Raw genomic sequence first — 13,644 nt, 5'->3', positions numbered from 1 at the left:
CCCTACTTTACTCCACTGACTTTACTAAGAACCAGAATCCAGCAGCTGTGGACTAGACAAGGCGGTTAATAATTAATTTCCTACATTACTTATTAACTAACTCCTTGTTACAGCTTTGCAATACACAATGCATAACTTCATGTTTATTCTGCATCTCTCTGTGAACACATACCCAGAAGGCAACATGTAAATCAGCTGTAGTTCAATCAGCTGTCTTGAACTACACCACCTTAGTCCACATCTTGGACACGGGTAGCAAGCCTATCAAACTTCTGAGCATGATCCAGGAAACCTAAAGCCCATCTACCCTTCAGTGACACAAACATATCCCATGGTATTCAGATGCTTTTGAAAGCATTTCATTGACAAAAAAGGCTTCACAGTCTACATTTAAAAAATTACTTTCCTCTTAAAAGAGATTTCTGCTTCAAATACATTTAAATCAATGCCTTGATAACTGTAATCAAACCTTGGGAGAGTTACTTATCATCAGCTCTGAGCAGGAAGAATTTGGTGTGTTATCTTTCATGCATATCTTTCAATGCACAAAAATTAATGGAGAACTTTGAGGCGATGCATTTCAACTGTTTGAGATGCCCATTTTACCTCCTTTCTTGACTCCACAAGCACGTTGTTAACTCCTGATAAAGTCTGTAAGTACTATAGGTTATCTTCTAGTCTATTGGTCAAAAAAAGCCCCACAACTGCATGATCTAATGATGCCTGATTCCGAATGGGTTGTTTCTCATGATGAACTGTCTTGCCCCCTTCTGATGTCCACTTACCACCTGCTCTTCCCCCGCATTGTCCAGGAGCTGAGCAAAAGGTAGGATGAGCCTGGACTGAATAAGAGCTATGTATATACTTACTGGCCACTCAATGACAAACAGGCAAAAGCATGCAGCCTCTGAGGCTGAAAAAGCCCGTAAGGTACAGACTGTGCAGGCTTCTTACGCAAATTCATCATCTTTGAGACCTCTATTGTTTTATTGTCAAACAAAAGGAGGCGTGATAGGTCAAAATGTACACTATCATTCCTTATGGAAATGCAGCTTTGGAAAGGCAATTAATAATAATTACATAAAATATCATCTACAACAATTATTTCTTATGCAGCATATCTGGAAAACTGCCCATGATTCCCACTCCCATTCCCTGGGGTATTTTATGTTTTTATACCGGTTGCCCATTGTTCAACAGGTCTTCCTTGAAGCGAAGTTTTCTTTCCAGATCCTGAATTACAGCATCTTTTGACCCTTGAATCTCTTCATCTGATGCTATCCTAGCAGTTCTGCCTGTTTTCTTGGGAAATCCCCTGCAAAACAGTACAGGAAAATTCATAAGCTTTCCTGAAATCATTAGTATTTAGGAATTTATCTGGACTCACTGCTACTAGTGAAGAAAACAACATTGTTTCTTTGAAATTAAAGGTCTGGTATCTCACTTACTATGCTCTCCCTCCTAATTTACATCACTGCTGAAATTATTAGTTTAAGAGCAAAGCTAAAGCTAAGCTTTAGTCATGCATTAGAATAGGGCTCAGGATTGTGTAGCAGTGGCTGTAAACACCATACACTCAAAGGGGAAACTGATGAGCAATAAAATAAAGTGAGAGGGAAAATGAAAGAGAAAGCATGACTAGATAAGACTGGATGGAAGAAAAACTAGATTTCTATGCAGTACCAGACAGATAAAGATCAGAAAGATGTAAGAAGAGGCAGTTAATAATTAATTTCCTACACTACTTATTAACTAATTCCTTGTTACAGCTTTGCAATACACAATCCATAAATTCATGTTTATTCTGCATCTCTCTGTGAGCACATACCCAGAAGGCGACATGTAAATATTGTTTCTGTACACTGGCAAAAAGGAAAATCAGCCCTGTAAAGCAGTTTTCAGCAGCAGGGATTCACAATGGAAAAGCAACCACTTCACAGTTTGCATTCACAGGCTGGCCTCATACCAGCCTACAAATTACAATTGTACTTTCAGGATGTTTCACTCCTACTTTCTGGAATGGCACAGGGAATTTTTTTTCCCCCAGTCTGCACTAATATTTAACACATATGATGGCTCTTTTGCTGGAAATGCCCAACATTTCTACTGGAGATCAGCTGCTCTTACACAGTTGTGAAGATATCAGAATTCTATCAGTCCGTGAAACTTGCAGCACAGCTCATTTCTCCAGTGAAGTCACACATTATCATTTAAAACACTGACACTGATTCAACGAGTTTTGGCTTTCCTTTTTTTTTCTCCCCACTTTATCAACTAAATAGGGCTCAGCCCATTACATGGGAATGACTTGTGCAAAATATGGAATCAAACCAGACAAACAGACAAACTCACAGATGTCAGAGATAGAGAAAAAAAGAAAATCAGACTAGCATGTAAGTGGTAAACTTGTTTCCAACACACAACTTCATAATTTAATTAGCAGCACCAAAATGTTAAACAAGAATCATATGGAGATAACAAATTTTCTTGGATATTGTTTGGTACTAATTGTCTGTAACATGGGTAGAGAAACTTCATTCTTCAGCAAGTGTTTTCAATGGTAATTTTTAGCATTAGTTAAAATGAAACAATACATACATGCTGTCAAAAGCCAAAAAAGGAATTAAGTGAATACATTAGGAGAAGACAATAATTGGAAACATTTATGCCTAAATTCCTAAAACATTTCATATTCTGTTACTGAAACTAAATTTAAAATGGGAAAATGGTGAAGTTCTTGTAAAAAGAATTGCATTTTCCCATTAAATCACAGCAGACGAGAAGACATTTGTCTAATGTCACAAAAAGCCAGAGAACAACCTCCCTCACCCTAGAAATATTCAGCCACTAGCTGGAGATCTCAGTAACCAGCAGAATAATTCCCTCAGCATTCAGCATTGTCTCAGTTACAGGTAAGAGAGTCTCCTCCACTGTTTTGGGGAAGAAGTCAGGAAAACTATCCCATCTACAGGGAGACAAGAGAATGCTGAAAGAAAGGGCTAAGGTCTCTTCAAGGAAGAGATGTTTCAGTAACTCAAGAAACTTGGGGACAGTAAATGTAAGAGAAGATATGGAAGGAAAATGGACAGAAGGTGGGAAGAGGGCATCAGAAGGTCACGTCCCTCAGGAAGGCTGGACCAGCTGCTGGAAGGCTAGTGGAAAGGTGGCATCTGTCTCTCTCCTCATAGTCTTTCCCTTCACCTTCCAGCCTCTTACCCCACCCAGCCCAGCACTGCCATGGAACTGAATTTCACCACTTATCAGATAAGGACACACACCCCCCAAAACAAAATCTGGCCAACTTCAAGGCAGCATATTTCAAATATGGCTTCACCTCGAAGCAGCTCAATGCCAGCTTTTCATGGAGACATGCATCCTACCTTCAAAGTTCCAAGTGATACATTAAGAAACAGTTTTCATTTCACATCCTTACAAATTTCATACTTGAATGATAAAAAGAGTCTTAGCAGGAAAAGGCCTGCTTATGCTTGGCACTAAATAGGCTGTAAACGTAAAATGTACAGTTTACCCAAGAAAGTCACAACAGTTCATGAAAAGAGGGGGATGGGCTAAGTGCTCTGGGGTGGATTTCAAGTAACAAGTGAAAGCATTTTCTGAAGTATTATCAGCTATCTGTGAAAATAAAAACCTCAAAGTAAACACACCCATTTCTAAAAGGAAAGGAGTACTGAGAGAATTACAGGTCAGCAAGTTCAACGTCCACACTCAACATAAGAAAACAGTATTACAGTCCATTTCAAAACAATGTAGGGTAATAAGGAAATTAAATTAGAATCGTATTAAACCTCACATGAGCATGCAGATAGGCAAAAAGAAGTAGCTTTAATACAGTTCAGTTCATAGGTTCAGAGTAAGCCTTCAGGACCTACAGTAAGTTCCCCAGTAAATCAGCAGAACAGAGTCTGGCTGAAATTTCTATTATATGGCCGCACAAAAGCCTGAAAAAGCACTTCAGAGAGTATCAAGGATTCACTTTTTCCTATCAAACGGAAAGAATATAGATCAACGAGGCCTTTCAAAGGTCTACATGTACTAAGTTCACTACTTAGTATTTCAACCTTAGCCACTGGAATATGAAATAAAAAGCATGTTTCTCAAATCAGCTGCTGATGCTGAACTTGTGGAGATTGCAACTCGTTGGCAGGTAAGAATTGCAACGATCTTCATAATTAGTCTAGAGGTGGTCTAATGATGACGAAAGCCAGGAAAAACATTCAAAGCATGACAGCACATAAATGTAAAATTAGCACTAACATATTAAGCATCTCTCAAGAATCTGCGAGATTAAAACTTGGACAATAACACCATTATTTCAAAAGGAAAAGAAATTTAATTCTAGGACACATTAGCATGAACCATGAAACTTCATTGCATTCCTTTATTCCTTGCCGTTGGACACTGGATCCAGTTTTACCACCGCACTTCAAGAAAAACACAGCAAATTGGAAAGTTTTAGAACAAAACCCCATCAGATGGTTCTAAAAGCATAGCTATTGTGACAAGCTATGTCACATACGCACAAAGAAAATCTGTTTATTTAGTCAGGAAATGAGGAGAATGAAGATAGAGAGATGACTCAATCAGAAACCAGAAAAAAATAGGTAGCATTCAATGATTCTCCATTCCCTTGAGGATGATAAGTAGATAAGAACTTGAAAAAAAACAGGCCTAGCTGAGACAAAACCAATGTAAACAGTGTAGAACTATCCTTTCTCCACCCTCCAACAGTGACAGTTACACGCTGGAAGAAGTCATGTAGGGAAGCTAAGGAATTTTATTTAAGAACAAGGCATGCAAATATTCCAGCAATGGCCTGGGGATCCCTGGTAGCTTTTAACAGGAGAGGCAGTCTCCCTGCAACCTTCCAGACCCCTGGTTATGTGCCAGAGCATCCTGAGCTTTGCATAGTGGGTGCAAAGTGTCATCCAAGACCTGGTCAAGGCAACTTGCCTGAAAAATAGATTCTCTTCTCTTTACTTATGTTTACAAATAAGTATGTAAGCAAGGAAGTTTAAAAACATAATGATAAAGGTGAATATCAGTTAAAGTTCTTGAAACGCCTTTAGAAAACTTCTCTCTTTCAGGACTATTTTAAATTGGGACAAAAAAAGAAGAGGTGCACAAGGAAAATGCAATTCTTCCTGCAGACACTCTATTTCTACCCCCTCTTTAGAATCTCTTTCTTTACATATATACACTTTAAAATGTGTACATAAATATATCTATACACACATACACACACATATATACCCCCCGACCAAGTTAGCTCTGAAGACATACATTCTTGAGATGAATTTCAAAATGGCTGAAAGGCAATGACTGGAAGATCCTCGGTAAGTCTATCCCCTAAAGCACAGACCCATTCAGCTTGAGAGAAGGTTTGTTTATCAAGACAGCCTGGCAGCAAACTTGCTTGAGCTGCTTTTGCAAATATTTTTCATCATCTTACATGCCCTTATCTGGATGCAGTAAGATTTGTGCATTAAGTCCTTAGTGACTCACCAGGTTTCTTTTCATCTTTTCTCAGGGAAAATATCAAACAAAACATTCTGCCAATTCATTTAGATATTTATATGTTCCTTTCTTGCCTATTGCAATTTTCAGAGTATGTTGTGATTATTAAGATAGCCGAAAATAGCTGGAGAAGACATATTTCAAGATATTGATACCATTAGTCTCGAGCACGTAACCAGCACCACAAATGTGCAAAGAAACTATTAGCTTTTGAGAATCAGGCTGCAATTCACATAGATTTTTAAGCACCTCTGAAACATGCATCACATAAGCTACCGAGGGCCTGAATTACAGACATAGATAAAAGAACACAAGTCTGAATTCTTTTGGTCAAAAAAGGTGCTATGGAATTGCCAAAACTCAGAAATCTTAATTCACACAGATTTTTGACAGCAGAGATTTTTGCAACCTCGGCTTGGCTCTCCTTAGTTTTGAATGTTTGCCCTAACATTTGTTTAGAAAGAAGGCCAAACCAGCAGTACTTTTCATGTTTTAATTACACAGAGTGCATGCTGGATGCAATTCCCTCTTTTCCTATGTACCTTTCACAGTGTAAACAAGGGCAACAGGCTGGCTGTTGTTATCCTTCCAAGAACAAATTCCTGTTTGCAGCCAATATGGCTCAGTTTCACAGAAATCCAAATCAATTCTCTGGTACTGAGGTAATGAACAGTAACTTGATTTTCCCTTAAAAACTAAAGCCTTCCAAAAATACAGCTAATTCCTTCCCACTTAATACATTTTTCACTTACTGTAAGAAGAATGCTATTACAAACACTGTAACAGGTCACAAACTTTGAAGCTGCAGCTGCATACTAAAAAGCTTTTAGTCTGATCTTGTCATACACGCTGTGGAGACGAGGAGTCAGCTCTGCTCAGCAATATGACATTACATACTGAATTAAGGCAATGCCTGAGGCACAGACCTGACTAAGGATGACTTGCGCTAAATGAAACAAAGGTAACGGAAGTTAAATTATTTCTACCACCCAAGGTGATGAAACTACAGTTGAAAAAAAAATAGTAAATCATGCTTCCGCATTGGATAGGATCAAGACTGACATGAATGATACGTATTTCTGAGCAAATTTAAGCCTTCTTAATGACTAGATAACACAGAGAACCACTCGCCTACAAACTGCACGCCTACCACCAAAAGTTCATTTTTCTTAAGCTTATCTTTAAAAATGTGCTTTTACTCTTTTAAAGAACTAATGCTTTTCATGCTCCCATTCAGTTCCTTCTCCACCTAAGTAAGTTATCCCGCTGCCTCACACTGCACTAGTTAACACAGACACGATTGCCATTTGCTTTTCCAAAGACATCCACATAGTTGGATAGCGATTTTAAAACATACTACTTACTTTGCAACCAGTAATCTTATCTGCATTCCTGATTGTTACCAGCTTCACTTGAACTGACAGTGAAGAAGAAATCACTAAAGCACTGACTGCTCCTGAATGTAGAAAAGGCTGGCACAGTCCTCGGAATCCTGAAATCTTGAGAAGAACAGGTAGCTGCAAAAAGCATGTGAAGAAAAACCTACACTGATTGGAGGAAAGGTAATATATCCAAAATATTAACCTTTACTCCAGTTGATGAAGTGCTATGGTCTCCACAACTGTCAAGCACAGACAGCACCTGGCTTCTACATTCACAGACATTTCTGTGGCATTCAGACTGGCTTAAAATAAGGAGGTTATAAATTAAGTCCTCTGAAGAAAAACATCTGCAAACAAAAAAAAGCTACAAAGCAATGCTGCTAACAGCCTCTCCCCCTTTTCAACAGAAAGATGCATGTACTAATTCCCTCAGCGAAGTTCTCTTGTCATCTTACAACATTCTTAAGCACCTGCAAATACCATTTAGAAAAAGAGCTAAACCACAGAGGTACAACAAAATAAAGCAAGAAACTTTAAACAAAGATGGTCTAATGGACAGGAGCAATGGCTTAAGAAAACTGGGGGTTGGGAATGAATGCAAACCCTAATATTGGCTGGAACTTTTCCAATTACAGAAGTACTTGTCTTCAGATATATTTTCCTGAGATCTAGTAACTGCAGGTATGACTGAATAGGTAGCATACAGAGATGAGATGAGCTCCCTTAGAAGCAAGAAACCACCCTGACCTTTCCCCTCAGTTTGATGTTGGACTTAATCAAGGCAATTTCTCCTATGTATAACTATTTTCACATCAATCATACTGTAAGTTACCTCCATTTGTTACAGTTGTGACAGGCATAACTCACAGAAAGGGGAAAAGTAAATGTCTGGTCTACATAGGACAGAAATACAGTTTACTCTAAAATGAAAGCTGACATTTGTACAGGGAGACTGTTGAAAGCTGTAAGATAAAAAGATGGGGAAGCGCGGCTTTTCCTTAGAGTGGTCACCATCACTGCTAACTGACTCAAGGAACATGAGGGTTACTAAAATATTTGCTGCAGTGCTATTTGAGATAGGATTCAGTGGACAAATCACAGTACAGACCAGCAGCCCTGATTCAAAGGGGAAAAAAGTGAGATCTCTCTCTGATGCTGCTATTCTCATGACTCCCACAGAATCTCCTCTAAGATTTGGATTTAAGGTTCTAGAGATCAAAATATGTAGGATGATAAAAGCAGCTACTTAATTACATTTGACAAGATACTTCAGATAATCTTCTCTTCAAAACAGTGTTTTTCATTTTCCATTATTTTCCAGAAAGTTGTAAATCTAGAGACATGTTCTTTCACCAGTTCTGTAGAGTCAGACTTTTTCTGTTTGTGACTAAGGTAATATTACTGAAGGTACCTACTTTAAGAAAAAGTCTACTTTCAGGAAAAGTGTCTACTTTATGAAAAGACTGTATTTTTTTTTAAGTACTTTCAAAAAGGTATATGTATACCTGACAATACATGGTTTTTATACTTGGAAAGAGATCCTATTTCTTCAGGCTGAGCGACTCCACACCTTTCAGTGGCAGGATTTATATTCTTTTTATTTTAATATTCACTAAATAGTGACCAGATCCTTCTCATAGGATGAATTTTGCTTTCACAAATGCTCTTGTAAACCTTCCAGTGTATGTGCTGGCCTAGAATTTGTAAGTATACCTACTTTTTTTCATACAGATACAATTTGGTTTTTTCTACGAAAAGTGAAGACCAGATTCTAGCTCCTACAGACTTAATTGTGGACAAAAACTGAAGGTTAACCTGAATCGAACACATCCATCCACCCTTGAGTTTTCTTTAGGTAAAGGAAGAACTGAGATTTTTAAGAACAGCACCAACAATCTTACTCCAGTGAAGTTTTACCTCAAAAATAACTGACAAGTGCTCATAATTCCCTTAAGTACCTAACTAGGTACTTAGTTCCTTCTCTTTTGTTTAATATCACTATGCTCTGGCCAGAGATTAATTTAACACATCTGCCCCATTAATAGAGAAAAAGGTTATTCCCAAAGCTTGCTCAGCTAGTTCCACCACAGTCACAGCTTGAAAATGCTGGTCACTACAAAGTGCCTAGAGCTTACTGGAGAGATGAGATGTATTTTATTCAACTGAAGCAGTTACCATACAATTGTTGCAACTAAATATTTAAAATATTTAAAGGTGAATTAGTAGGTACTAATGACACAGAGCTGCTTTCCACGTTTCAGACGTCCAAATAAAACATAGTAAATTCACAAGTAGCTATTCCCATGATACAGGCAAGGCTGTAAGACTACGTTGTTAAAAAAACAACAAAAAACCCCACGCGCAAAACAAACAACCCCCCTCAGTGTCATGTTCCCAAATCTATCAACTGGAAAGAATGTTTATTTGATCAAACTGGTTTAGATAACGCTGTCACTGACACAGATTCTCAGGGTCCAAAACCAAGGAAAATATCAACTGTTAGCTGAAACATTAGCATCGTATTTACTGCTCGGTCACAGAGAACAGGGATGGAATAGACAGTTAGAAACGTTCTGTTTGACCTCACAGAAAAAGAGGCAGAATCGCTCCTTGGATTAATTTCTCTTTTAAGTAGAACAACAATACATACACTGGAAAAGAAATGCCTGGAGAAAGCTGGTGGGGGGAAGGTCTGACTCCATGAGGAGAAATGAAGACTGTTGGTTTGTATGCAACCACTGTGCCTTCCATTTTACAGAAAACATCACTGATGCTGCCTCTGACCATCTCCACCTGCCATGTTTATTACTTTACCGTTATTCTGCTCCTACCACATCTGAGGAAAATATGAATGATGCCTACAAAGTACTAATTCTGAGGAGCAGATCTGTAATGGTGCTGAGATTTAGTAATGAAAAAAATCACTGAAGTGTATGAAAAATTAAGAAAAAAAAATAAATCAATAGATTCCACAGTATATCAAGATGCTTAACTTCTAAAAATAGTCTGAAGAATTTCTTGCTCTACCAAACAATGGTTTTTGGTAATTACAAGAGACTTTGACAAGGCTAAATGTTTGGGTTTTTTTTTCTTTCAGATATTTGACTATCAATGTACGGTACCTATAGCCTTGGAGAGAAAAGAGTGAACAACCACGGGAAAAAAGACCATGTAACCAAAATATGACCAGTGAATTACCAACCCGGAAAAACACACGCAAAAAAGGCAAGAGAAAGGAGCCATGAAAATATTGAAAGCAGACAGGAAAACTGTTTGAAGAGCATTTTATCTGCTACAGGCACTTGATATGAAAGTGCTGAAGTATCTAAATGCAATGAAAGGTCCAAGTCTGCTTCCACTGATGTTAAAATATGATAATAAATCATAAAGAGGAAATCCTACCACTTCAAACATTGTATTTGGAGTCTCTATAGTACAAAAATGTACCTCCTTTCCATGAAAAGTATTTCAAATGCTGCCTAGTTCACTTTCAGCAACCCACTATCATATTCTCAATATCACCACTACATGACTGATTGAGAAGAGACAATGACTAGCATTTTAGATGCTGAGCTGAAGCAAAACTTTGAATTCTCCAATTTGTCCCTTGCACCCAGTCTGTACAGCACACTGTCAGGAAACATTAACATCCTTTTAAATTAACACATCTTGGAGATCATGGAGTACATGGCCAGACTATAGGCTGAGGTTATGGAATACTGTGAATGGCTCAAAACCTGCAACATCTCAGAAAGTTAAATGTGTTCAAGAAAAGAGGGTTTGTGAGGATGAAGCAAAACACGAGGGAAAAGAAGAAAAAGTGAAGGTGGGGGAAAAAAGGGCCTGAGGCTACAGCACAAAGCAGAAGACACAAAAAGCAGTGGGGGGAAGGGAGATAAGGAGAAGAATTCCTCAGGAGTGGTATAAGAGTGGTGGGAAACAGAATGATTTACTCACAAGACACACCAGACATTAGTAACTTACAGAGGAAAATGAAAAAGGAGAGGCCAGGAAAAAATTGGCATCAAAGATACATGACAATAGATTATTATTTCTTTTTTGCATCATGCAGTACATCTTTTACCATGTTTTAATGTTACAATTCAGATGACAAATGCTCATTGTATATACACACGCATATGTATATATACATAAATTATACACACATCCATTCAGTATAGTTAACATGATCCAGCTCCCATCTGGACTACATTTCCTGAGGGAATGCAGGCCAAACAGCCAACCACCTCAACCTCAGCTCAGAGCCTGAGGCTGCTGCCTTGTCCCGGGGGAGATAGACATGCCATCACATGCACACCCAGACTGGCGTAGGGAAGTGAGGGGCATGGGCAAGGGGAAAACATCCTTACAGAGTTGTCTCTCTGTCCAAAGATCAAAGAGAATGAGAAATAAAACAGCTAATGCCTCAAATGAGAACACATGCGCATGAACGTAGGAGGGAAAGAGGGACACAGCAGAGGATCGAGCTGCTGCTGCCACCCTCAGAGCACACAGGAGGGAACTTGAAAGTGAATCCAGCTCCTATCCAGAACTATATTAGCTGTACTAGAGCCTTTCCTGGAAAAATAGGGATGAATTCAGGCTTTTGAGGACGGTGCTTATCAGTCAAGCTGGCAGTAATTTAATCATGCAGCTTTCAGCAGTCAGTACCAACAGAGAAACTCAGCCAGTGCAAAGGACATAGTAAGACAGAAAATGACAACTATTATGAGTGTACCATTTATTCATTTTTCTCGTAAGTCTGGTTTATGGCCAGACTCCATAAGGAGCTGTATGACAGAAATCAAGATAAAGAAATGCTTTTTAAAGCGTATGTATGATTTATTACTTTGATATCTGTCCACTTTCTGCCTTCTCTTCCTTTTCGTATTTTGGACTGAAATAACAGAAGTTCCCACTGCAACAGTATGTAGCTGAGCAAGTCACCTAGACACCGTAGATCTGTTTAGACAAACTTATGCACAAAGTTATAAATAAGCCTTGGACACAGCTATTCTCATTTTTGTTCTTCAGTATGTCTCTTTGTTCTCTAAGGATGGAATGAGAGCATAGTGCCAGCGGAAAGACAAACTGATCTATGATGGGAGCTGACATGCTCCAAAATACTATTTTGGTCTTTAGAGAAGACAAAAGGGGAAAACAAGTACGTAGAGTTGTTAGGGGGAGGGATTCTGCTTGGTTTTATGCAATGCTTTTCTAAATCCCCTCCTAAACCCTTTCCTAAACTTCCTCAGAACAAAAGCTCTAGCCAAAAGTCAATATATCATTACAACCACTTTGTTGTCAGGCGTAGACTTAAATACGTTATACTTTAAGTATCACAAAGCTATAAGGACTTCTGAATAATGCTCTCTTTACTTGCTATTTCTCTACCTGCAAATGTGATAGGAACATAGACTGCAAATATCACTGGCTATGTGACAGAAGAACTGGGTCGTGAGAAGGGTTTTTTTGGATCTCCTTCCACCACCCTGGGCTTGAAGAGCCTTCTGCTACTGCTTTCATATTTTCAACAACTCCAATTTAAAGCTTTAGCTTCTCCTCTTTTGTGTCCTACTGTAGGGCTTTCCCAGAATCTCACTTCTGTGAGGGTTAGAAAACTATATCCCATTTCTAGCACAGAGACATTGGCAAACAATTCTCTGCCAGGTAACAGGTAGCAGGTAACAGCAAAGTACCCTAGAAACATACAAAATGAAGCAAGTGCAGTAATCTTCAGTACAATCTCCAGTACAGTCAAACTCAAGGAGCTCATTAGCAGATACTTACGGAGGTGTCACTCCTTTTGGGAGGCCTAATGCGTTGACAGAAATGGGTGGTGGCTGGGATGGCAGCATGGAGCTGAGAAATGCTGCTGGAGACTGGCCGGAGTTAGGAAATCTGGGAGTTGGAGACAGGCTGTGGGAAGGTGAAGAAAGGGAAGGAAGAGGAGGGGGTGGGGGAGGTGGAAGTGGAAAGGAATCACACACTGGATATGTTGCAGTTGGACTAAAGACAGGTGGAGGAGGGGGTGGAGGGGATGGGGAAGAAGGAGACCAGGTGTACTCTCCTTCTGGAGCAAATTGCTGAGAGAAGGGGGGAACAGGCACTCTCCCAAACTGTTTCTGAGAAGCAGTTGGAGACATAGGAGAAGGAAGGCTGGATGTAGATGATCCTGAAGATGGAGTCACGTAACCTGAAGCAGGGCTGATGTTCTGAGCAGCAATGAACTGCTTAGGTCGAGCATAGTTGAAGGAGCTGGAGGACTGCATGGTTGGTGAAGTATGAGAGTTAAGAACACTCATTGGCACAGGAGAAGTGACAGACTGGCTGGACGCAAGCTCCTGGAAGGAGGGGGGAGGAGGAAAGGAAGGAGAAGAGGGAGGGTGCTGGTGATGATCAGGTTGCTGTTGGTGACGATACCACTGGCCACTTTCTCGCTCCAGACGAATTTGGTTCTGCAGCTGCTGTAATTTTATAGGGTCCCTGTAGGAAGGAAAAATAAGACAAAAAGATGATCAGACATGCAGTGCTTGTTGAGGAGGAGGTAAAAGCTCCACTCGATGGTCTAGGAAAATCAGAAGGCAGGGAAAGTTAAGAGTGCTTGCATATCTTGAATAGCCCTACTTCCTCTGAGCTAAAACATGGCTGCATGGTTTTGAGCTCAAAAAGGGGGAAAAAAGTATATGCATTCTAGAAGTTAACAGAACATTCAGTTCTTAAAAAA

The 13,644-nt window shown here is 39.3% G+C and overlaps 1 protein-coding gene across 1 annotated transcript in view; it reads right to left on the bottom strand.

Moving 5' to 3' along the window:
- PALLD (palladin, cytoskeletal associated protein) overlaps positions 1-13,397 on the bottom strand; it is a 36,539-nt gene extending 23,142 nt beyond the window's left edge. The window contains exons 1-2 of the mRNA XM_010011609.1: positions 12,708-13,397; positions 1,180-1,315 (exon numbers count right to left, since the gene is read on the bottom strand). Coding sequence (XP_010009911.1) covers positions 1,180-1,315; positions 12,708-13,222 — 651 coding nt within the window. The 5' untranslated portion in view covers positions 13,223-13,397. The remainder of the gene's footprint in view (positions 1-1,179; positions 1,316-12,707) is intronic.
- Positions 13,398-13,644: the final 247 nt, after the last annotated feature.

This window comes from Nestor notabilis, unplaced genomic scaffold (assembly GCF_000696875.1).
Source record: "Nestor notabilis isolate BGI_N333 unplaced genomic scaffold, ASM69687v1 scaffold11983, whole genome shotgun sequence".
NCBI classification, from domain to species: Eukaryota; Metazoa; Chordata; class Aves; order Psittaciformes; family Psittacidae; genus Nestor; species Nestor notabilis.
This window is presented reverse-complemented; position numbering and strand designations above follow the sequence as displayed.